Below are 26,580 nucleotides of genomic sequence, written 5' to 3'. Positions count from 1 at the left end.
AACCTGGAAACAAGTAAGCATTTTGTATAATCCTGAAGTCAGTGGGTTTTCTGAATTGGTTTTTGGTTAAATTGCTGAAATAAGGTTTGTGGTTAACACAAGCTCAAGATATTTTCAGTTTTGTTTTATTGTATGACATAAAACACAACAGTAATATCCCATTTGTGATTTTTGTGAACAGGTAAATTAATCTAGGGCACTTTTTACAACCTGTTTACAATCATGCTCTTGGCAACTCAAATTTTCTAACTTGTAGATTTTAAAGGGGTCATAAACTGCCTTATTTTTAATTAATTTGTACTGTTATCTGAGGTCCACTTATTGTCCACAATATTATCAAGATTTTTACATCAAGAATGCTCTGTTTGAATTGCATCTCTTTTTATTTACACTACCTGTGCCAATAGGTGGTCTGGGTTAAACTAATGTAGAAGTAGGCGTTGATCTTCTGCGGAGGTGATGTTTAGCCACATCATAGAATGGCACATTCCACAACTTGTCGTTTTGGCAGACTTCCCTCAATATAAGCTGTTTTTAGACTGACGAGAAAGTTATGAGTTCTGAAACTTTCAAGAAGTTTTTATAGTATGGTGACATCTTATATGTCAAAAGATCAAAGGAATTTAGGTTTCTCAGTTAATGACCCCTTTGAATAAAGCATGAAAGATTTGTCTAAAGCTAAGTGGTGTTGGTGTTGAAGTCATGCTACCCTGACACAGTTTGTTCATAGCATAACTTCAGTTTTTACTTCTGATAAGTATATTTATGGTTTGAAATGGATACAATAGTGTTCATTTGTGTGTGTGTGTGTGTTTGTTTGTTATTTTTTTATGAAGAAAACATGTAGGAATGACACACTTTTGCTGGTCACAGTGCTTATTTTCTGCAATAATTCCAAAGGCCAGTGGAAGAATCTGTACATGTACGGCTGTAGAAGCGGAAATGTTCTGATGTCAGAAGATGGAGAGACCCATTTGTATGGCAAAGCGGAAAGATTGGATCACTGAAAAAAGGATGCCCAGATTACTTTTTTTAAATGATGTTTTATTAACAAAGTTCGGGAGGAGCGCGTCAGATACTTGGCCTAATTAACACAGGAGGTTCGCACTCAAGTTAATCAACGCACGAAGATAAATACAGCTGACATACCTCTATTCATTTGACGGTTAATCAGCAATCGGTTTGCACCTTTTACCATCACATCTCAGACTCAATGTGTCCCGTCCAAACAACGAGACCTATACTGAGGATTTTTTGGATCCTCCGGCCAATCTGCCGGCCCCATGATCGGTCTTTCTCCGCTAGACACGGCCGCCGAGCTCCAGTGCTTTGTCGCGGCCACTGCTCTTTGCTCGACGCCGAGGCTACCTCGCCTCCACTGACGTCGCTTCCATCCTCTTATCATTCGGACGCAAATATCCATGCCAACAATCCCTCCGATCGGAAAGTGGTTCGTATTTAAGCCTGACGCAAACGCTGATTAATTCCGACGTAACGTCCTCGCGGAGAGTAAACAAAGCGTATTTACTAGTGCTGTCAATCGATTAAAAAAAATAACTAATTAATCGCACATTTTTCTAAAATTAATCGTGATTAATCACGCTTAACCCCACCTAACATTAAAGTTTTTAAATAAACAATCTTCAAATGTACACTGTACAAACAACATAAAGACAGTATATTTTTTATATTTCTTTAATGGTATCTTTTTTATGATTGAAGGCCAGCATCACTGATATCAATACTACTGATGTCTCTATAAAAAAAAAAAATTTGTCCCCTGAATATTTAACCATTGACTGTAGCCATTCAGCATTACAGTATAATTGAGAGCTATCAATTTTAACATTTATTAGACTTAACGTCTAATTTAAGTGGACTTAAAACAATCTTCACATGAACCCATTATAATAAATTACATATTTAGCTAGCTGTGCCCTTCAGCAGAAATATACAGAAAATGAATACTTACCAAACACTAAATTCTAAATTAAATATAGATGAACCCCTTAAAACTATAAAAGTTATTGATTTCCTCTTTTTTCTTTTGTTCTTGGATTAATAGACATCACAGCAGCTGGTTATTAACTTATTTGCCTGCTATTGCTTTAAAAGCTGCTGCTGCTGAAGGTGATGGGGATCTAACATGCATCTTATTTTCTCACAAATCTCTTTACCTTTTCTGACTCACTTCAGGTCTGAAAGTCTCAACTAATGAGCGGATGAGTTGAATTGGGTATTTTAGATGAGGGAGACAGTGCTAGGGTGCCTCAGGACAGTTTTTAAAACCATTTCAGAGACATGTACTTAAATGTGACGCATATAACATAGGCTATTGCATGCACGCACACAGTTTAAGGCAGCTTTAATCGCCTTTTTGGTAACTTCATGCCTTAACTGACGGCATAACTACGACATTGCATGCACGTAGTTTCTTTCGCTGTATGATATGAAATGATATAGGCTACAGCGCGCACCGGCACCTTTGTGCGTGTATTTGAAGAGTGCGCGCTACGAGCACAGTATCTTTTACGCGCTTGTTTGACTCGCGTCTGGCGTGGAGGCGACGTATAGAGCACGTGTCTGAAACTTCTCCCGTTTGATGTGGTCATAAAGACATTCTGCATCTAAATAAACGCAATCCTTTGCAAGAAAAAAAGAGACAGAGGCAGCAGTTGCGAATGGGGTGGCCAAACTTAGCCCCGCCCCTGCGTTAATTGCATTAAATATTTTTAACGCGTTAATCTGAAAATAATTAATAGCATGCGTTAACGCGCTAATTTTGACACCACTAGTATTTACACGATCTTCACTGCGCAAACCAGCCTCACTCCTAAATCCACTCCAGCCGCCAAGGCAGCCAATAGATCGAGAAAAGCTCCGAACTCGCCTCGCTCGACACCACCGTCGTCTCCCCGAGCGTCGCGGCGCAGCAGCAGGCCTTCAACGAGCCTGGGCCGCGCCCCAGTTCTCACCGCAGCAAAGCCTCACTCGCTTCCCGCTTTGGCTCAGCCTTCACCACGGCTCTCCTGATGCTAGCGCGAGGCGGCCTCCGCTAGCGGCGCAACCACCAGTGTTGCCAAATAATTCTCAGGTAAAATCGCTAAAGGAAGGTAATTTGTTGATCAAAGTTGTTAAAGGATGTCGTGACATCATTGGATTTTAATGTCACTATGTAACCATGATGCAAGTGCCCAGGATACACACTGGAATTACTCAAACTTTCCCTATTTTTCACCAGCATTTTTACCTATATTTAATTTACACATTGCATTTCAATAAATGGACATAAGATGGATAAGATTAATTTCATTTTATATTTAAAACCAACAGTGGAAGAGGAAAATTTCCAACAGTAAATGATTACAGTAAATTTGGACCAACAGTAAATGATTAACAATCATAGGTACAAACCAAAAAATTAAGCCAACAAGCGCAAACTGCAACTTAATTCATATGTGAAGTGTGTACTGCTAGGCACCTCTCCCAAAGTGTGTAATGTTACCAGCTTATGTGCCACTTGGCTGGCTAGCTGTTTCAATATTTTTCTTCCATGTGTGATTTAAAAAATAAATTAAAACAAATAATAATAAAAAAAGCCTTTTATTACTTTACCACTTTTTAAAGGTTGCCAAATAATTTTTTAAATCACCACATTTGTTGCTAGTTGCTTGGTAAACAAGTTACTAGGGTAGTGCAACAAAATGGCTAAATCGGCAACACTGCAGGCTACCTGGACATTCCAGCATGTCCAGCTAAAAGTCTCAAACCATTTTTCAGTGGCCTCCAGCTCCCGAAGCAGACACTATCGCGAGGCTACCTCCGCTAGCAGAGCAGGCTTCTCAAATTATTCAGGACTCCCTTCCTGTGGCTTACAGCTACGGCAGGTGAAGCAAGCGCGAGGCTGCCTCCGCTCGCAACAGACCCACATATCTTTCCTTTACTCCCTTTTCTCTTTTACTTCCATCAGTTTCCCACCTCTAGCCCCAGAGGCCGATATTACGCGTGAGGCAGCCACTGATGGAATTTTGGGCCCCTGCTCCTCTCCCTCTCAGCTCTCTACTTTATTTAAAGTCACAATATCCTCTTTTACACAACGTCACTGCCCGTACCACCAAATGCTGTTGCCTCGGAGCCACTGCTAGTGGCTTACAACATCCGAACATGGATCCCGGCAGGTGTGGGCATAGACCCCTCATCCAAGGCCATCACTAACGAGTAATTGGGTAACAGATGCATTGCAAGCCACAATAGGCCTTAATAATAGTTTTGAATAAAGTATCAAAAGTAAATAACTTATGGTTCCGTTGAACAAACTTAATAAAATGTATCAAACAATATAACATGCATACGCTTTACATCAAAGCCTACAGAGCACTCAAATGGCCCGACAGTCGTCTACTTGTCACTGTGCGATCTAATCCCCATTCGGCTAAACAACTCTTAATTCAAATGTCCACTTAATCTTTAATATTTCTTTATGATAGAAATGCTGCAACTATTGTAAATCATTGAACGTGGACATCAAAACGTAAGTTTTTCATTACGTTCAGCCGTTTCACCATTATAATCTGTTCAGCTTTTCCCCTATAGGCGGCGCAATTAAACGAGGGTTCATGATCAGCCCTTTCAATGACTGCCTTCTCAGCATTAGCCCATTGGAGTGGCTGCTAGGAAAATTTCCGGGGTAAGAAATACCTTCTAATAGATCTATCAGCTCTGCATAACTCCCCGTTTCAAGCATAAATGCCTCGATTTCTTCTCAACAAATTTTCTCACAATAGGTAGACATTAACCAGGCAATCCATTTGATAAAATCATGGGTCTCAGCACCTGGCTGTCAAAAGTCGACATCACCTCCGCTTCCAAAGCCATGCCTATCCATCCAGGTTCATGGCATTTATTTGGGCTACGCTAACACAGGAAATCCTATTTTGTCGTACGCTTAACTTTCAAACGCAAGCAGCACCAAGATTTTCGATGCGTTATCAGAAGCAGCTTATTGGATTCGTCTACATTTGCGCAAGTAATCCTCATAGCGTCTTCCCTTTTAGCCGACTCAAATTATCCTGAGTATTGAACTCCCCGTCAGATGCTCCAAGAGCGCTCCCGGTGGAGCAAATACGTTTCTCTGTCGACTACCGGCGAGGCTACAACCCTACCTTTTCCATTTTTCACCTTTGGCAAGGCTTACCCGTCCGACGCAGCAAGTATTGACTTCCAATCGGACGTCGCTGAAAGCCTACCAACCACATAACTTTGCCCTCCCGCCCTTCGCTCGGCGCGCATTCCCGACTGACACCGTGAGTCTTGATCTCCCATCGAACGTGACAAGAGCCTTCAGAATACGTTTCTCTTTCAACTACCGGTGACGTTTACCCGCTTGCGCCGTGGGTATCGATCCACTGCCGAATGCTAAATCTGGGCTTTCAGTCTGCCACTGGCGAGGCTTAAAAATCCGATGCAGTGAGTATTGATCTCCCATCGGATGCCGCGAAAGCCTCCCGGCCAGACAACCTTACCTTTTCCATCCTATGGCCGGCGAGCCTTACCCATCCAACGCTGTGAGCATTGATCTCCAGTCGGATATCTGCGAGAGCCTCCCGACCACTCATCTTTACCCTTCTGTCTTACCTGTCAAGACGATAGGACCCACTCGTCCGACGCCCGGAGTCTTGATCTCCAGTCAGAGGCTTCATGGGCCCTCTCGGTCAGCTACCCGCCCTCTGTCCTCTGATTAGCAGGGGATAACAGCCAGCAGGGCCCGTACGTCTGTAATAGTCACCTATTTCTGCCTTTATGTACAGCTTTTTGAGGTGATGATAAACATGCTTTGTTGTATTGTTTTTCCTTTTCACATGAAAAAAAAAAAGCTAACTGTTGTATCAGATGCCTGTGGTGTAATCACGGACTATTATATGGACTTTTATTTGTTTTTGTTTTGTCCTCTCGTCATGGTTATGTCATGCAATATGATTTAAGGAGGAGGGGAAGTGACGTCGTGAGAGGACTCCGGAGTTCAAACGGGGAAGCGGTCTGAGTTTAGCGGGCTCTGTGTAGTAGTTGCATGAAGAATTCATCAAAGGGACTAATACCCTATCGTTTTGGGATTACAAGTCAATGGTTTTCTGGACTACCACAGCTTCCCATCGGCTAAACAGACTGTGGCGAGATTGCGTAAGTCCACGGGGATATATTGACTGCGGCTTCTCGTCACGCTTCTCCTTATATTTTTGGTTTTGTGTCTTTTTCTTCTCGCGGAGGACAATTTATGTCACTTGAATGAACATTCGGTCTGCTGGCCAGGACATTAGGACATTGGGACATTGGGGTTTTGAGGGTTAAATGTGTGTGGATGATTTGAGAATGTTTGTTTGCTGTGTCGGAGTGCGGCCGTGCCTCCAGCTGTGGAAAAAGCGCATGTTGTTGCCCGTTTGGGTATTATAATGTGTTATATCTCTCAATACACTTGGTTTAACTTGTTTCATGGTTTTTTCGTTAATATATAATTAATTCAAGTCTACATACATGTAGATTTTATTCTATATTTTTTTTCTTTAGTGTGTATTTAACGAAAGTAAGCTGTTATTGGTTTTATTTATATCAGTAGGTATCAGATCCGCCCGTTACCTTATGTTTTGCGTGCAGTACTTTTCTCTTGCTTTGATAGTGTAAGGGAAATTGTTACAGATTGGTGGCCCGTACGGGGATCTTGGATGATTTTGGTTTTGGTATTGTTGTGAATGTATACCCGTTTTTTTCCTACTGTAAAACATTAAGTTGTTTATTCTGGGTTTTCATTACAAATACTTTTGATACATGCTGCGGGAAAGAGGGAAAATAATAATAGCAATGGAACACACACAGGTTTTTGAGACTTTTTATTTTCTGTTGGGTTAAATGGTGTAGGCAGTGTAAAAAGGAGAAATAGCCTATATAGTAGCTTACTAAGGTTACCTCAGTCAATACATATATATGTAGTTTTACACAGTCTTTGCACATTCACTCAAGGCAGGTTAATTACTTTGCATTATTGCTACATTGCATTATTTACACACCCTTGTTGACTTAGTTATTCACGCCATTAATGGCTGCCCCAAGCCAGCAGGGGACCAATGTGGTAAATTATGGGCCCCAAGATGGTGCCGCCTCTCTTATAGATTGGGATCCAGAACCCATCCCTTCTGAGGAAGCTGACCCATATCGCCACGTTACCACTAGACACAACCAAAGTGGTGTCACAGAAATAACCACCTTGTTGGACTCTCTGTATCTAGATCCACCGGCAGGAGAACAACCACCGCTGGATCAGGATGAGGATGCTGAAGGAGTCTCGATGGGGGAACAAATCCAGGAACTTCAGTTAAAGATGGAGACCTTGGAAAACCGTCTCAAAGACTCAAATGACAGCACACTCAACAGGGAGGAGGGTCTCAGGGCATCTATTGAGACACTGCTTAAGGAGGCTAAAGAGTATGTTGACATTAAGTTGCAGAGATTTGATCAGGTGTTGGTGGACTGCTTAAAGCGAAGAGATAAGCAGTGGGGTGAAGAACTGGAAACAAAGATTCGCAACAGAAAACGTCCCTCGTGGAGGCCAGCTAGTTTCTCCACACCGACGGGCTTTTCAAATGCTGATCAGGGGATGTCTAAAGGGGATGTCACCCTTCCACCATCTGGGGCAGCTACCGCTAAACCCCCTATTAGAATGGAGTTTCCCCAGTTCGGGGAGTCGAGGGAGTCTACTGATGTCACTGATTTCATTGAGCAGTGTGAGAACTTTCTCACCCTCAGGCCACTGAGTGACTTTGAGCTGGTAGGCACACTCAATGCTGTTCTTAAAGGGCCAGCACGGAGCTGGGGGTTGGCTTCCCGCGGCAAGATTTCCAACTGGGAAGAATTTAAAAGTGCTTTCCTTGAGGCTTTCCTGCCTACTGATTACCAGACAGAGATTGAGGATCAGCTACGCTCACAGGTGCAGTCACCCTCCCAGTGCATTCGGGATTTTGCCTACGATCATCGGGCACTCTGTCTGAAATGGAGACCAGATATGGAGGAAGATGAGATTGTGCGGCGCATCCTTAGTGCATGTAACCCAAGGCTGGCCAGTGGTCTTCGGGGTATCGTGTCTACCGTGGAACAGGTGGTCAAGGTGGGATCGCTTATTGAGAAGGATTGGAGTAACTCTAAGGATTATTGGAGTCGTGTACAACAATCCCACCCTCCAGACCGCTCTTCTAAAAAACCTATCAAAAAATCTGAACACGGACAAGGCCGGGGGCATGGTGGGGATGTGGCCACCGTTTTCGGTATTCCAACCCTCCTGGTGGTGCCAATAGCCATCCGAGGCTCCAGTGGTGATGCTGTCCTTGATTCAGGGTGCACATACTCCTTGATGAGTAAAACTCTGTGGAACAACATAAAAAAGGCAGGTGAAACACTGAGTGCTAGTGAAATTCCAAGGTTCATTATGGCAAATGGCCAAGAGAGTAAAGCTATAGGGACAACCACCTTACTCCTCTCCCTTCATGATGCCCATATCACCGTCAGCATACATGTACTCAGTGATGATCAGCTTTGCATGCCCTTACTGCTGGGTTTAGATTTCATGTGCGCCAGCCAAATTGTTTTGAAGCCCCACCTGAGGAAATATGTGATGCCAGGTGGCAAAGAGTATCGGTTCTTGCCTAAGGGTCGTGAGGCCCTGTGGTGGAGACATGCAGAACCTATAATTAATTTTTACATGGCAGTGATGGATGAGGTCGGTAACAAACTTCCTCCAGTTCCGCTGTTTGACGCACAGCCTGAGCTGGTTAGACCACTGCTGCAGAAGTGGCCTACAGTTTGGACAGATTCCACCGGTGCCACCGACGTCGTAAAACATAAGATCTTGACTACTGACGAGCTGCCAATACGGAGGAGAGCTTATAGAGTGTCACCACAAAAGCAAGCGGTTATTGAGGAACAGATGAAGAAAATGCTCAAAAATGGTGTCATAGAGCCTTCCACTTCTGCTTGGGCCTCCCCAGTGGTTTTGACACCTAAGAAGGATGGAACGCTCCGTTTCTGTGTGGACTTCAGAGGACTTAATGCCAAAACACACCATGATGCTTACCCAATGCCACTGATTCATGAGATCTTAGAGTCCATGCACGGAGCACAATATTTTAGCTCGCTTGACCTTCAGAGTGGGTACTGGCAGGTGGCCATGGATGATGAAAGCAAACAAAAAACAGCTATGATCACCCACCTAGGCCTATTCCAATTTAAGGTCATGCCTTTCGGGCTGAGAAATGCGGGTGCCACCTTTCAACGTTTGATGGAGAATGTTCTGGGGGAGTTGAAGGGCCGAACCTGTTTTGTCTACATAGATGACATTATTGTCTTCTCCAAGACTCGCGAGCAGCACCTGGGTGACTTGGAGGCAGTGTTTAAAAAACTTCATCAGGCACACCTAACTCTGAATGTTGCAAAATGCCACCTCATGCAAACTCAACTTACCTTCCTAGGACATGTGGTCTCAGGTAAAGGCGTGGAGATGGAAACAGCAAAGGTGGAGGCCATCACAGCTTACCCAGCCCCAACAGATCTGAAAAGTCTCCGGAGATTCCTGGGGTTGGTGGGCTGGTACCATAAGTTCATTCCTCGGCTGTCAGACATTGTTGCTCCTCTTAATAACCTCAAGAAAAAAGGAGTCAAGTGGGAGTGGAATGAGCAGTGTCAGGTTGCTTTTGAACATCTTAAATGGTTGCTGCAGTCCCCACCAGTGCTGGCTCAGCCAGAGCCACAGTCTGGTTTTCAGGTGCACTGTGACTCCAGTGATGTGGGTTTGGGGGCTGTTTTGATGCAGATAATTGAGGGGGAAGACAGAGCCATTGCATTTGCCTCAAGAGCTCTCCATGGCGCTGAGCTGAGATACTCCACCTCAGAAAAGGAGTGCTTGGCGGTTGTATGGGCGGTGGAAAAGTGGCGTCATTACCTTGAAGGAGAGGCATTTGATGTGTATACAGACCACAGCGCACTGGCCTGGGCATTCAACTGTCCTAAGACGTCATCACGGCTCACAAGATGGACTTTGCGTCTACAGGCATTCACCTTCCGAGTGCATTATAAAAAAGGCTGCTGTAATGTAGTTCCTGATGCTCTGTCCCGAGTTCCTCTTCCACAGGATGGGAGGGTATGTGTGGCAGTCGCAAAATCTTACTGGTCTGACCTACCCAAGTCGCTTCAGGACATTGGAAAAGCTCAGCAGACAGACCCCTTATGCCAAGATCTTGGTCACACTATTGGTCAGCACTCACCTGATCGTCTCCATTACCAGCAGCTGCAGGGAGTGTTGTACCGGGGTGTACCGTCTAAGTATGGCGGTTTTAATTACCAGTTGGTTGTTCCCGCTAACTTAGTTGCAGAGTTTCTGGCTTACTTCCACGACAGTCCGTTGGGAGGTCACCTAGGAAGGATGAAGACCCTCCTGAAGATCCTGGAGGTGGCCTGGTGGCCCACAGTGCGCAAGGATGTTTGGACCCATGTCCGAGTTTGCCATGTCTGTCAACAGTACAAGGGTTCGAATGAAAAGCCAGCTGGTTTTCTCCAATCGACAGAAGTCAAAGTACCAGGGGAGATGATAGGAGTGGACTTTATGGGGCCATTCCCTCTCAGTAAAGCCCGGAATTCAGTTTTAATGGTGGTTGTCGACTATTTTAGTAAGTGGGTGGAACTGTTTGCATTGAAGGATGCCAAGACACCAAAGGTCTGCCAAATCTTGAAGAATGACATCTTTACACGCTGGGGGGTACCTGCCTTCCTTGTGTCTGACCGGGGGCCTCAATTCACTAGTCACTTATTATCCAGCCTGTGTGAATCATGGGGTGTTACCCAAAAGCTCACGACAGCATACCATCCCCAGACAAACCTTACGGAGAGGGTCAACAGGACCCTTAAGACCATGATGGCCTCCTTTGTAGGCGAACATCATCAGGACTGGGATCGGTGGCTGCCTGAGTTCCGGTTGGCTATCAACACTGCCGTGCATGAGACCACTGGTGTGTCCCCTGCGGTGCTGGCTTTGGGGCGCAGCCTTAAAGGCCCGTTAGAACGCCTTATTCACAAGACTCCTGCACCCAATACATCTACATACCACACAGTGCACTCACATACATTATTATTGAAGGAGGTCGAACGACATGTGGGAATGGCAAAAGCCAGACAAGCCAGGTACTATAATGCACGACGCAAAGATGTACACTTTGCAGTTGGGGATCTGGTCTGGGTTAGGTTACATCCTCTGTCTAAAGCCTCAGCTAAATTCTCTGCCAAGTTTGCACCCAAATGGTCAGGGCCTGTTAAGGTAGAGAAACAACTAGGTCCTGTAAACTACCGTGTTCGTTGGCTAACTGATAAACTGAAGGTGGATAATGTAAATGTGGTCGACTTGAAACCATTCTATGGTCCCAATAAGCCGCTGGCTGGGGGGGGGGGAATGTAATAGTCACCTATTTCTGCCTTTATGTACAGCTTTTTGAGGTGATGATAAACATGCTTTGTTGTATTGTTTTTCCTTTTCACATGAAAAAAAAAAGCTAACTGTTGTATCAGATGCCTGTGGTGTAATCACGGACTATTATATGGACTTTTATTTGTTTTTGTTTTGTCCTCTCGTCATGGTTATGTCATGCAATATGATTTAAGGAGGAGGGGAAGTGACGTCGTGAGAGGACTCCGGAGTTCAAACGGGGAAGCGGTCTGAGTTTAGCGGGCTCTGTGTAGTAGTTGCATGAAGAATTCATCAAAGGGACTAATACCCTATCGTTTTGGGATTACAAGTCAATGGTTTTCTGGACTACCACAGCTTCCCATCGGCTAAACAGACTGTGGCGAGATTGCGTAAGTCCACGGGGATATATTGACTGCGGCTTCTCGTCACGCTTCTCCTTATATTTTTGGTTTTGTGTCTTTTTCTTCTCGCGGAGGACAATTTATGTCACTTGAATGAACATTCGGTCTGCTGGCCAGGACATTAGGACATTGGGACATTGGGGTTTTGAGGGATAAATGTGTGTGGATGATTTGAGAATGTTTGTTTGCTGTGTCGGAGTGCGGCCGTGCCTCCAGCTGTGGAAAAAGCGCATGTTGTTGCCCGTTTGGGTATTATAATGTGTTATATCTCTCAATACACTTGGTTTAACTTGTTTCATGGTTTTTTCGTTAATATATAATTAATTCAAGTCTACATACATGTAGATTTTATTCTATATTTTTTTTCTTTAGTGTGTATTTAACGAAAGTAAGCTGTTATTGGTTTTATTTATATCAGTAGGTATCAGATCCGCCCGTTACCTTATGTTTTGCGTGCAGTACTTTTCTCTTGCTTTGATAGTGTAAGGGAAATTGTTACACGTCGACTCCGTGAGCTTCTCCACTCAAGGCAACTCGGGCCCCCCTGGTCAGGGCCACAATTACGCTGCTCCTCCTCCATCGGCCGGTAGGGCTCACTCGTTATAATGCAGTGAGCACACTGTTGAGCATTGGTTCGAGCCCTCCCGACCGGGCGCCCAACCTCGCAGTCCACCAGCGGATGGTCGGGCCTACCCATCCTATGCCAAGGAGCACGCAAGCTTCGGCCTACCATACAAGCGACTTCTCAAACCAGCTCCTGCCAGATCTCAGTGCGTATTTGGGGGGTTCTTAGTCTGGCGGCTGTCCAACTCAATTGCTTTTTGGGGGGTACTCTAGGTTCGGGCCATTCCTGAGCCCGGAGCCCTTCCCCAGGACAGCACACCAACTGCGCATTACTATACTCGCCAAATACGCATTACCTTACTCGTGCTAAATATATGTAAGTGTGAACTCGTGAAATTATGTTTTATTAACAAAGTTCGGGAGGAGCGCGTCAGATACTTGGCCTAATTAACACAGGAGGTTCGCACTCAAGTTAATCAACGCACGAAGATAAATACAGCTGACATACCTCTATTCATTTGATGGTTAATCAGCATCCCTCCACCACCCCTTCTCCACTCAAGAGGTATCACAAGAGTTCTCACCACACTATGGGGGGGTACTCTGGGTTCAGGCCATTCCTGAGCCCGGAGCCCTTCCCCAGGACAGCACGCCAACTACGCATTTCTATACTCGCCAAATACGCATTACCTTACTCGTGCTAAATATATGTAAGTGTGAACTCGTGAATTGGACAATTACAGACAGGACAGGAATTAAATTATGCAGTAGACCACTCTCTAAAACTCTAGAATCAGTGTAATTTACATAAAACTTAGATACATTCATAATTTTTAACAAATGCCTTGACATGCCTGAAAAAAAACATATGCTGGTTAGGTATGTTTTGAAGCATGTTAGCTGGTTTGAGCTGGTTTAAGCTGGTCCTGAGCTGGAACTAGTTGCTCAGGACCATCTCAGGACCAGCTTAAACCAGCTCATGACCAACTAAGAACCAGCTTAAACCAGCTCAAACCATCTATCATGCTTCAAAATATACCTGGTTTTTTTTCAACAGGGGCGCAGGGCATATCATACTGATTTCTGCATTATACAAAAGAGGCAAACTGAACCTAACTATAAACCAAATAAATATTTACATTTTGTTTAACATCTACTAACACACGATCCTATTTATGCCTGTAATGTTATGACATATAACATTATGAACATGCGAACACTCAACCCATGCTGAGCATGTGTAAGTAACCTGTGAGCACTTTGTGCATGAGCCAATCCCTGAGGAACGTCCTGTTGATGATGTCCCATAGCCAGTCAAAGTGGGTGAGGATATAGTGGACAATGCTAGGACTGGGCTTCAGGAGCCGGTAGACTCGAGACCAGAACTCGGCTGAAAAAGACAGAAGAACAATACAGGTAGAGATGGTGTTACTAAACAAAGAGAAAGTGCAACTGTGTGAGATTATGAATCACCCTACATTGGTACAATATGTGACCCTGGACCACAAAACCAGTCTTAAGTCGCTGAGGTATATTTGTAGCAATAGCCAAAAATGCATTGTATGGGTCAAAATTATCAATTTTTCTTTTATGCAAAAAATCATTAGGATATTAAGTAAAGATCATGTTCCATGAAGATATTTAGTGAATTTCCTACCGCAAATATATCAAAACTTAATTTTTGATCAGTAATATGCATTGCCAAGAACTTCATTTGGACATTTTTATAGGCAATTTTCTCAGTATTTAGATTTTTTTTGCACCCTCAGATTCCAAATATTCAAATAGTTGTATCTCAGCCAAATATTACACTATCCTAACAAACCATACATCAATGGAAAGCTTATTTATTCAGCAGCTTTCAGATGATCGAAAAATTGACACTTATGACTGGTTTTGTGGTCCAGGGTCACATATATGCACAATACATGTGGACATGCGCATGAGATATCCTGGAATTCCTTTGAAATCTTGTACACAATTGGACTGACACTAAGGCTACGTCCACACGAAGACGGGTTTCTCCGTATCCGATCTTTTTTTTTGCCTCGCTCTAAAAAAAATTCCGTAAACACGGAGTCGTCTCAGGAAATATCTGCGTCCACACGGAATCACTGAAAACGACTGAAAACGATGTAGTACACATGCCAGACCAATATGTGGCGCTGTAATTCTGCCACAGAGATACACAAAAAATCAGAGAAGAAGACTTGGACCATGTGCGTAAACCTTGCGCGCTGAATATAAACTAACACACAAAGCAGAAGATTTTGCTTTAATAAAACTAATGAGCTCAGTAGGTTCTGCAGCACGAACACAGGCACGGAAGTCTGACATTGTTGTTGTTGTTGTCGCTGTTATGTGACGCAGCGGTGTCTGATTAGGGGCGAGATGTGGGCTGATGACGTCATCGTTTCAGAAAATATACGGATTTGCCGTCCACACGAAAACACGAAAACGGCGTTTTCAAATTTATCCACCCTGGGACCCGGTTTCAAAAATGATCGGTTTCACTCTTCGAAAACGCCGGTTTCGTGTGGACGAAACGCCTATACGGTAAAAAAATTATGCGTATACAGAGAAACCGTCTTCGTGTGGACGGGGCCTAATTAAGCAAACTAATTATTCCAGAATACAAAGCTCTTTCATAAGACAAGCATCGTTTTTTCCCATTTTGTTTTGTATCCAACACAATCATACTATTGCAACAAAGAGCTTATACAGCAATGTTCATTGAACTTTCCGCAAAACATTTTATTGTGGCAGATCACTTGTGCCAACAAGTTAAGAGAAACAGGAAATAGAAAGAGAAAAAAAGAAACGGAAAAGGAGACAGACTGTGGGGCTGCCTGACAAAGACGTAGGGACTTGTGGGATAGTGAAAATTGATCCTGAGCCTTTCCCCTTTGCCAGGAATAGGCGGGGAACAGATTATGGACTGTGTCTAAAAGAGGCGTCTGATTCCAAAACATTTTTGATAGTTTATTGTTCTGTTTAAACAAGTCAGATATTTGTACCACCATTACACACGCAGCTCATTTTCATTATCAAGCAGATGAAATGTTAGCCTAGCTAAGTCTGTGCGATAAGTCCATCTTTTTGTCCAACTTGTTTTGACAACATACAGTCAATGAGTACAGTGGAAATATACAATCAGAATGTGATAAAAGACAAGATACATACGCATAGTGCAATTCTCTCCATAGAAGCCTGTTCTGGTGCAGTCACATTCATATCTGTCCAGGCCATATTGAACACAAATTCCTCGGTTTTGACAAGGGTAATAGCAACAAGGATTCACTAGAGGAAACAAGCCATAATACAGTTAAATTTGTAAAAGGTTTCATTGGTGTTTTGACTTTGAATGGTTACATTAACATCGTCCCCTGCATTCCTTTATGTATTTCACTACAGAATTTCAGGCATAATTTAGATGTGAGATAATACCTCATAATTACGCAACGACAAGCCTCATCAGGGCCATTGTATCATGTGTTTTTGTATGCAGCTGAGAATTTTCAAGTTAGTTTTTTTTATTACATTTTTGACACACTAACTAAAAGAATGGATTCATGCCGATGGACGATTATGTAAGCATGACTGAAATTGCATGACTTTTGCACTATTTTTTTTAATGAACTACAGCATTGTCCAGTGGTTTGTTAAACTATGATTTTGAATACATTTCAATGTATTCAAAATAAGAGTCATTTTTTGAGAGTCCGCAATAAGTAATTTTTTCTCAACAGGAACGAGACAACAGGCTTACCCTGATAAGGCTTATTCATAAATACAAGACACATCATATCTTTGCTCATGGCTGTCAGTGGCATGACCTTCTACTTCTCTTGACAGCAGTATGACAGACACAACCCAAAAATAGAAGAAATGTTGATTGAAATGTGGTTAGCGTGCACAAATTGTGCAGCAGATAACCAGAATCCCCCTCTATCTCCAGTACTTTCCATCACTGCATTATACAACAAAATCCTCTAGTCTTCTAGCTCATACACATGCAACTGTGAGCAGAGAAACACAACCATTACCAGGCAAAATTTAAAACAACCACTAGCATATTTATCCTTTAAACTATTTACCAAACACAAAATCCCTACAGTTTAGTCATTCAATAATCTAAACTATGTAAACAGAGAGGCTGATGCAAAGATAACATACACTCCTTCCAAACCAAGATCAGACTTGTTCATTGGTGCTTACACATACCTCCACGAGGAGCAAAGGAAAAGTAGAGTCATGCTGGAGAGCTCTGTGATTAACCTTTTGTGTGCTTTAACATGTTTAATAACACACAGATAGTATACAGAATATGTTTACTACTTATACTCAAATCCTTATCATTATTAAAGAATAATTTTAAACTGAAGAGTTAAAATAAGAAAATAATTGGTAAATTTCCTGAAAGCACAAAAATGAATGAATGGATTAATTCAGTTCAGAAAACATGAAAATAAAACTACATTTTAGTTATACTTATACACTGATCTATGAAAAATTTAACTTTTTTTCTCTCTTTTTGTTTGTTTTATTTAATTTTTATTTATGCCTGGATAAATGGATTTATACTTACCAAAGTTTGATGAAGTTGGGCTTTCTTCACCAACACATAAGGAGACACTCAGTAGCAGGATAAACGTCCACTTCAGTAAAAAGCTAAACACTAAAAAGCGAAATATCTGATAGGGCTTGTCACAAAAGTTGATACGTTATATAAAACTTACAGGAGTAAGTTACTAAAAGTGTTCATTTCTCACCTTTCATTGTAGTTTGCAACACAAAAAGTATTAAATACAAAATATGATTACAATACGAAAGCACAAAGAATTGAAAAGTGGTGTTAAAGAAGGAAAAAACTCCAAATAAATAATTCCATGTCGTTTATCTTCGCATGCAAGACATAGATGCATGCCAAAGCCTGTTCGTCCTCTGACAGACTCGCTGAGGCTTTTCGGTAGTCGCAAATTGATGAAAAAAAACCGCTCGAAAGGAACTTCAGTTTTTAGAGTGGAAGCAACATGAAATACCAGACCAAGCTCACGTTCGCACCAAAACAAATTCACTATTAAAACCACCACACAGAACAGAAAAGTGTCTTCTAACTGTGGTTCTAACAGTTTAGAAAGCCAGCTGAGAAGAAAATTCCTGGAGCGCCACCGTGTGTCTGAGTCTCCTGAGCAAAACTAGACGCACATAAGCGCGGCGTTGGGTAGTTCAAATGCACATGCAATCTTATCCTAATATTGTCCCAATAAATTCTCTTCTTAAAACAAGTTTTTTTTTTAATCAACGGATTCATGTAGAAGAATCAGCAACAGGACAATGAATTTCAATCATGATGATGAAATGAAGATGATGATCTCTTTTTATTTCAGTGCTGTCTAAACAAATGTGTCAATGCATATTATAATCATTATAATAATGATAGTTTTCATAGATTATTGTGAATGCATCCAATAAAATGAAAATATAGCAATAATTTCATAAGTTTTAAATGACACAAAGAAACCCCCCAGACAGCAAGCAGTGTCGGCCCAGATTCGGCCCGCATGGATTTCACACAGGACAGATCTGGGCCAAAACTATGTTGCTGTCTGGGCCTGCATTGCTGTAAGGTCCAAAACTGGAAAAAGCTAATATTTGACTCAGTCTATGAATCCTGTTCCAGCAGGCAGGTGACTTTAATTTATAGTTCAAAATCATTGCTCACCATTTTGGCTGAACTTCAGGGAAATGGAATGGACACAAAATGCACTTTTTTTCTAAAAGGAAAGCACATGCCATGCATGTAAAATTGAACGATAATGTAGGTAATCACACAGTACGGCTGATTAAAAAAATTAGTATAGGCTCTGGCATAAAAACAAAATTGGTTTAAAATAGGTGTGAACTTCTTCACATACTTATCAGATTTGGAACCAACTAACACATTATAAACTACTGAAAGAAATGTCCCAACGAAATGGCTTCTAGCTGCTTAAAAACAGTTAAAAGGGACCCTCAAGTACAGCATTGCAAACTTTTACAATCAGACTTTTTACAATCTCTGACTGTTCCACCGCCCCAACTCTCACACTCTTCTGCCCCTCCAGGGTAAGTGTCTCATAAATTACACAATTGTAAACATGTCCTGCACCTCCCAACTTCACATAGCAAAGAAAATATCTTCACAACCATCAGTTCAAGAGATTTGAGCTTTTCAGCCCTTTTATTGGTTCAATGTGTTTGAACCAATAAAAGTTAGACAGTTAGACAGCCCTTGCCAATTTGCTGCCCTAGGCAAGATTTTACCTGGTGCCCCTTGCCTCACAGCCCATTCCACCAATAATCATTGTGTTCAAACATTCACACAGAAACTGCATAGCTAGTGCTACATCCCGGCTCAAGGAAGCAACAAAATACAAAGGGTTCTGAGTCCAAGTATCAAATATTTATTAACTTCGGGGAAAATAAACAATAATAAAAAAAATCTGAGAATTAACAGAATTAAACTAAAATTGACAAAATAGAAAAAGGTCCAGGCAAACTCAAATGCAGGATCGTCTTCACAAAGGATCCAGGTCTCTTAAATATCCAGTTTGTGATTGATAACAGGTGGATCCAATTAACCAGTAAAAATAGAAAGGAACAACAACAGAACCAAAACAAAACCCGTAACACTATACATTTCAAACGTGCATCTGAAGAAAGAAATGTAGGAGTATATATGACTTTTGGGTGTTAAATTTTCTTATTAAAGAAAAAAAATAGAAAGAAAAAAAAGGTGATAATAGTGAAACGGTAACACTTACAATAAGGTATCATTTGTTAACATTATGAATGTATTAACTTGAACTATAATGTACAATACATTTGTTACAGTATTTATTATTTTTGTTAATGTTAGTTATGCAATATTAACCTTCTTTTAAATTATTTCCAGTGAAACTATAAAATATGTGCTGCCTAAGTCACATTATAAGTTAGGCACAAACAGCAAGAATAATTACATCTATTCCTGCACAAAACTAATAAAGTTTTTTCTTAAACACTTCTCTAGCATTGTCATAAACTGATTCAGAAACAGCAGGTAAGTGGAATAACAGGATGATTTATTGACTGAATAGAAGCAGATCGTCAGGAGCAAATGGCAGCTGAGAATCTTGGACATAGTGACTGTTTACACCTCTTTCCAAAAAATCAGAGAAGATTTGGTTACACTTTATTTTAAGATGTAATTTTTACAGTGTAATTATACATTTAAAACTGCAGTCCGTAACTTTTACCTCTTTGTCGCCTCTTGTGTAATCCCACGTTGACTATCTGTAATCAGAAGCACATTTAAAACTGGAATATAATTTAATTTCATTCACATGTGTTTCATAAACACATAATCCTTTCTGGATTACAATCTGCCATCAAAATGATAAATGTAATTATTCTTGCTGCTGTGAGATAAGGCTATAAACGATCTGCCACCTGCAGGATCCTCACATGCGATAGCCTACTAGCCGGGACAACTTCATTATGTTTACAGACGTGACATAATGACTCAAATTAGAAAACATTATTATAAGATAACCGTTGTGAATTGGGCTAAAATAAAGTGATAGTTCTGAACACTGGCTGGTTATGTAATTTCTCAAATATTGATTTCGGATAATTTTTAACCAAAAAATGTTACGGACTGCAGCTTTACGTACTGAGTAATATTAATTAACTACATGTAGGACTACTTATGGTTAGGGTTGGGATGAGGGTTTGGATTAGGATTACTTGCATGTATTTATGATAAATTAATTGTTATAATAGTAAGTGCATGTAACGTGTAACAAAAAATAAAGTGTTATACCGAAGATTTTTATGGTCTTAAAAATTGTTATGATGTAATGACTTAAACTTAAATGATAATGAAGGTAAGTGCTTCCCAGGATGCACTTAATGAATGTCTTTACTATACTCTTTTACATATTTCCAATATAAATTCCAGCATTTTCTTCAATGCCAGTGTAAAAAGCATGCCATGTCATTATCACAATGCAAAAAAATAATGGACAAAATGTATGGGCTAAATAAATAAACATTAGATAGATAGATAGATAGATAGATAGATAGATAGATAGATAGATAGATAGATAGATAGATAGATGGATGGATGGATGGATGGATGGATGGATGGATGGATGGATGGATGGATGGATGGATGGATGGATGGATGGATGGATGGATGGATGGATAGATAGATAGATAGATAGATAGATAGATAGATAGATAGATAGATAGATAGATAGATAGATAGATAGATAGATTTCAAAGTCCTTATGCATCTTCATTACCTGCAGAAAACACTATCAATGGCACAGAGCAAGACTGAAGACAGCTTTCCAGGAAATGGTACTATATCAGATTACACACTCCTTTGTTCCTGATATAGCATGTGTTTGCTTGTTTTTATGTAGCCTAACACATATTTTCACTAGCCTATAAAGTCTACTATTGCTCACAGGTTTAGCTTAATGCCCCCCCCCCCCCCCCCCTGCCCCCCCCCCCCCTTAATGGCCTTAAATCCTTTGACTGACAGCTAAAATTTTACACTCTGTCTGTCTCCAGTCCGAACATTTCAAGTCATCATAATTATATGGACTTTCTCTGTACTCTTATTATGTGGCACACGGTAACAGTTCTGAAGGGCTTAGAGGTTAAGAGTGCAATCGATAATTCTGTCATAATTGGACCAGGTTTTATATAAGTGTAGCAAGCCTCCATATTCAGCACCAATGTTAACTGGTGGCGTTTTGGTGACACGGTTTTAAATTCCGTCAAGTGTCTTCGCGCACAGAAATGGTAAGTAGCCTGAAATTAATGTTTTTTTTGGCGTAGCTATGCTGATTAGCTACTATTTGTATAAACACAGTTTTACTAAGGTTAGTTGTAGCAAAATGGTTAATTTTTTGTTACCATGTTTTTTGTTTTTGTATTAAAACCATGGTCAATTAGGTTTTTATTTATTTTAAGCCATTTGATCTCCAAACCAGATCAAATTTATCACGAAATAAATGTAACGTATTCTAAATATATTTTTTCAAAGTCATCCTTGAACCACCATTGTCGGAGTTTGAGGGAGAAAAGATCAAGGTGTTCGTTATCAACGTTGTTGATATGTGCGCGCTGCGCGACGGAAATTGTGGACCGACAAGTGCTAAAGGTGCATGTATGACGGAGAAAGAAACAGTGACATAGTGATGATAATTTTATTTAACACATTTAATACTGCTATAATAACAAATGAATATGACGATTAAAAATGTGTTTTGAACGAGATAAGACGATATTTAGCGTTATTTCTTCATGCAGGTGAATGGATTAACGTGGCATCTGAAGTGTTTGCAGTGTTCGGTGTGCGCAGCGTCCTTGAGTCAACATAACAGCTGCTTCATAAGAAATAAAGAGATTTTCTGTAGAACGGATTATAACAGGTAAAATGTTTATTGACAGCGAGGTTTCCTGATATATTCATAATATATTTAGCCTATCTTGTACAGGGTCACCGCCAATGTGCGATTGTTATAGCCTAAATATAGGCCTACATAACAATTTTATAGGCTAAACAGAAAACTTTAAGTTAAAGTGAAATATTAAAAAAACTGCTATACTTAAAAAAAAGTTTTTAGTTTTAGTGGGAATTAGGAATTTTAGTTAAAGGTCTGATATTAATGCTTATAACATAATATTCAGAAAAGGCCTACCACCTAAAATAAACAGAAAATAAAGTGAAATTTTATTATTTATTTTTTAAATGAAAGTTACTGAAGAAAATTTAGATTAAATTGTTTTAGGTTGAAGAGAAACACATAATTGTTCTGACAAATGTCGTGATTTTAAAATGGTGAAAAGTTTGTTACCAGCAAGAAAATATATTTAATTGAGTGATTTATTTTAATTCTTGATTATTTTTTCAGTACTTTTGGCATAAAATGCACTCGATGTGGCCTTCAAGTCAGTGCAAATCACTGGATTCGGAGGGCAGGAAATGACATATATCATCTAGCCTGCTTCGCTTGCTTCTTCTGCAAAAGGCAGCTTTCTACAGGAGAGGAGTTTGGCTTGATGGAGAATCAGGTTCTCTGTCGCCTTCACTACGACATATTGCTGCCAAGTCTGCAGCACATGTCAGACAAAGGTAATTTAAATTCTTTCTTGCATATGTGTAACAATCTTTTGATTGATTTAGGGACATTAAAATAGTATCTTACATATTAACTAGTAACAACAATCTCTCATTAATGCACTAATAGAGGGACATTTAAAAATGAAAGGCCATTTGTATCATTACAGTAAATATAATACATTTGGACGGAGCTTTACCATTTCAGTACCTCCCAAAACCACCAAAAAAACCTCGCACATCATTCACCTCGGAGCAGCTACAGGTACACTTAAAATGCCTCTTCTCCACCTGTGATAAATGTGGACTGTAACTATTCATGTGCTTCAGTATGATTAGGATTTAAAACACAGACAAAAGTTTGCTACTCATGAATATTGGAATGGGCTTGCATGTGTATTTGATTTACATAGATTATGCAAACCCACTTTATTCAAGACAAGAACCCTGATGCACAGACACTGCAGAGGCTGGCAGACATGACTGGACTGAGCCGAAGAGTCATACAGGTACAGAAAGTTTATAGGCTGAAGTATATACAGTGACTCATTGGATTCTAGAATTTAATTGTAACCACTACTGAATTCTTGTAGGTTTGGTTCCAGAACTGTAGAGCCAGACAGAAGAGGAACCCACTTCATGACAGCGTTCCTCCACAGGACAGACACCAGACCTTTGCAATGCCCTTTCTGTCAGATAACCAGTACTTCTTGCCCTCAGGTAGACCTGCGACTCACTGAGACTGTCCACTATTTCAGAATCTCTCTCGCAAGAAAAAAAAGGTACAAAATTGTCACTGCACGGTACCCTTTCAAAAAATACTAACATACACTAAAGTACTAACATGTAGTTATAGGGGAAATTAGGGGGAAACTGTACATGGTACATTATATATATGAAGAGTTTTTTTGCAAAAACAAATAAAAAAGAAATCATGCTTTTTATTATGTTATCAAGTTCAGTTATCAAGTGATCTATCTATCTGTTGTTCAAAAGTTTGGGGTAATTTTTAAAAAGAAATAAGATGCATTAAACTGATAAAAAAAGTAAAATTTTTAATTTTAATTTTACAAAAGAGTTTTTGAACTTTTTGATTCTTAGAGTCTTAAAGAAATGTATTATCAATTCCATAAAAATACTAATATTGATAATAATATTAACAATATTAAATAACACAATATTTCAAATGACTTCTGAAGGATCATGGGTTCATATTTAGCATTGTTACTGTTTTTACTGTATTTATGATCTTATAAATGCAGCCTTAGTGAGCATAAGACAATTCTTCTAAAAACATTTTAAAATCTTACATACCCTAAACTTTTGAACCATAGTTTAATACCATATTTAAAAAGTCAGAAACTTGTATGTACAATAAACATCAGTTCTGCTTAGATGGTTCTGTATTTGTTTATTTATTGCTATATATATTCATTATTTACTCGAGGTGGAAAGGATTTTGAAAGGTATCATACGACTGACTGGAAATTAGCACATTGTGAAAAGGGTGTCTAATAATAGTGAACACATCTGTATTTAACATCTTTAATAGTCATTAGTGTGTCTGGTGCCAATTTGATGCTAAAAGTTGCTCAAAACAAGTGAGATGGATAAAATGAACAGTGAAACACTGTTACTTGATTGGATTTAAGATTTTTCCATTGTCGTGTTGCCGAGTGTATCCTTTTCATCTTGTATAATCACTTGCCGCAAAAAAAGAAAAAAAAGATTGCCAGGCTTGACATCTTTATTTCTCGTCTGAGTGCTTCAAATTGTGACAGTTTTCTGACAGCCTAATGATATTTGTTTTCTTGCACTCAAGCAATGATTGTCAATTATCTGTCAGTTCTTCTAATGATCCAATACAATCCAGCCATCAGGGTCCCTTATTCACTCGTGTTCATTGGTATGTAATAATTCTAATGGAAGTTGAAGGTCTCCAATTATGTCTGTGTGTTTTTAATGGCAACCACACTTTATCAAATGTCCAATCAAATAATGACCATTAAGCTATTCATTCAGTGAGCAATTCAACAAGCAGTAACAGGCATTGAATACTGCATGATGCATTGATTCACTGCGCTGTCCATAAATGTGCTGTCACCATCTCTTGAAATAATCTCAAATTGGTGTATTGATTTGGACACATTTAAGCTTTACAATAAATCACAATGGTCAAACACGATCTAAAACGGCTTGTCCTTCCTAGTCATTTATGGGTCTTTTCTTTCCTGCACTGCACTGCACTGCACATACTGAATATTATACAGACCAAGTTAAACTCTTAAAGCTTATAACATTATTTTTTTTGCATACAATAGGCTACCATTCAAACGTTTGTGGTCAGTAAGATATTTTCATGTTGAAAGTCTCTTATGCTCACCAGGGCTGCACTTATGTGATTAAAATACAGTAAACTGTTTTAAACTGCATTCCTGTGATGTCAAAGCTAATTACTCCAGTTTTCAGTGTCACATGATCCTTCAGAAATCATTCTAATATGCTGATGTGCTGCTCAATAAGCATTTTTATTAATTTGTAATATTAATGTTAAAATATTAATGCTTTTTTCAGGATTCTTTGATGAATATAGTTCAAAAGTACATCATTTATTTAAAATAGAAATCTTTGTAACATTACAAATGTCTTTAATGTCATTTTTGATCAACTTTAATGCATTCCCCTTGAATAAAACTATTAACATCTTCATTATTATTCGCCCAAACTTGTTCACCAGGGTCAAATAATTTTTAGTTTGACCTTGGATACAATGAGTCTGTTTTATGCACATGGTTCGCACGACATCAATTTCAGTTGTGCCCACATGATGGTACTGATTCTATTTACAATAGTGAGATTTATTTATGATGGAAGGGTCGCCTTTATTTAGTCTATTATATGAAGGAGCCATGCATGGTGGTACTTTGACTTCTATCATGGTTCATGAATGTGGCAATCGACTAGTACCATGGTTTACATCAAACTTTATGCATCTTGTGCATTACGTTTATTATATACTGTACTGGTGAATGCATATACCCCAGGGTATAATGTTAAAAGAAAAAAACATGGTAAAGGTAAGTAGTGATTAAACCTACAAGCATCATGACAAGTTTAACTAAGTGAAAACACATTAATTCAATTCAAGGATTCATTCAGATTTTCAGTCACAGAGTGTGTTAACTAATGTGATTAGGTCAACTTCCTCCCCAAATAGAAACATTTCTCATAGGTTTTGCCTTTCTGTTTTCTCTCAGTCTCTTCATTGTTTGAGCCTCTAGCTGGCTGGTGAGGCTTTCGAGGACCGTCTCCGTGTGAAGCACAGTTCTCACATTACAGATCATTGTACCCTCAGTGAATAGTGTCAGTGTACAGAAATGGACTGTTCCCCTTTTCTAAAGCAAATCAGATTACACCAGATTCAGAAAAAAATGGGGTTATGGTTATTACACTACACCCTGTCCCATAGTGGATATGAAGTCACTTCTATTATAAATTGTAATTGTCAGTACTGTTATTTATATTAAAGAAATTGTTCACCCAAAAATGTCAAAAATTACTCACCATCATGTCGTTTCAAACCTTTCTTATGTGGAATATAAAAGACGATATTTTGGGTCAAAATAACAATGGATGATCTTGAATTTCATTGTATTACCTTCATAAAGTCTTATGTCTTTGAGCAAATGTTTCATGAAATTAAAGTCAAGCATCACATAATTTGTTACTGAAAGTTTTCAAAAAACATATGTGCAATGTAATCTGTGGATAATGCCTTGGGAACATTTCATTGTGTTTTATCGGTTTCAGTCAGGAAATATCCTTTCACCTGTGGAGGGATGTGATTGGCTGGCTATAGACTTCCATAGTCAACAGCTCTTCAGGAGGAGTCCAAGCATAAATACTCTGACTCACCTGAACAAGTACAAATAAAAGCCACCAGTTCTTCTCCGGACAAAACC

The 26,580-nt window shown here is 39.9% G+C and overlaps 2 protein-coding genes across 4 annotated transcripts in view; both read right to left on the bottom strand.

Moving 5' to 3' along the window:
* Positions 1-17,640, bottom strand: part of ptgs1 (prostaglandin-endoperoxide synthase 1) — a 45,263-nt gene extending 27,623 nt beyond the window's left edge. For both annotated transcript variants that reach the window (XR_013784237.1, XM_079417398.1), the window contains exons 1-4: positions 17,232-17,640; positions 17,048-17,137; positions 15,643-15,759; positions 13,709-13,849 (exon numbers count right to left, since the gene is read on the bottom strand). Coding sequence is in view for 1 of the 2 variants with exons in the window: in XM_079417398.1 (XP_079273524.1) it covers positions 13,709-13,849; positions 15,643-15,759; positions 17,048-17,137; positions 17,232-17,238 (355 nt within the window). In the remaining variant the exon portion in view is untranslated. The remainder of the gene's footprint in view (positions 1-13,708; positions 13,850-15,642; positions 15,760-17,047; positions 17,138-17,231) is intronic.
* The window catches only part of LOC306870239 (mucosa-associated lymphoid tissue lymphoma translocation protein 1-like), a 1,002,100-nt gene that overhangs the window by 754,139 nt on the left and 221,381 nt on the right, over positions 1-26,580 (bottom strand). The gene's annotated exons all lie outside the window — the stretch shown is intronic.

This window comes from Barbus barbus (assembly GCF_936440315.1).
Source record: "Barbus barbus genome assembly, chromosome: 5".
NCBI lineage: Eukaryota > Metazoa > Chordata > Actinopteri > Cypriniformes > Cyprinidae > Barbus > Barbus barbus.
Note: the sequence above shows the minus strand (reverse complement) of the source record. Positions and strands in the feature narration are given on the sequence as shown.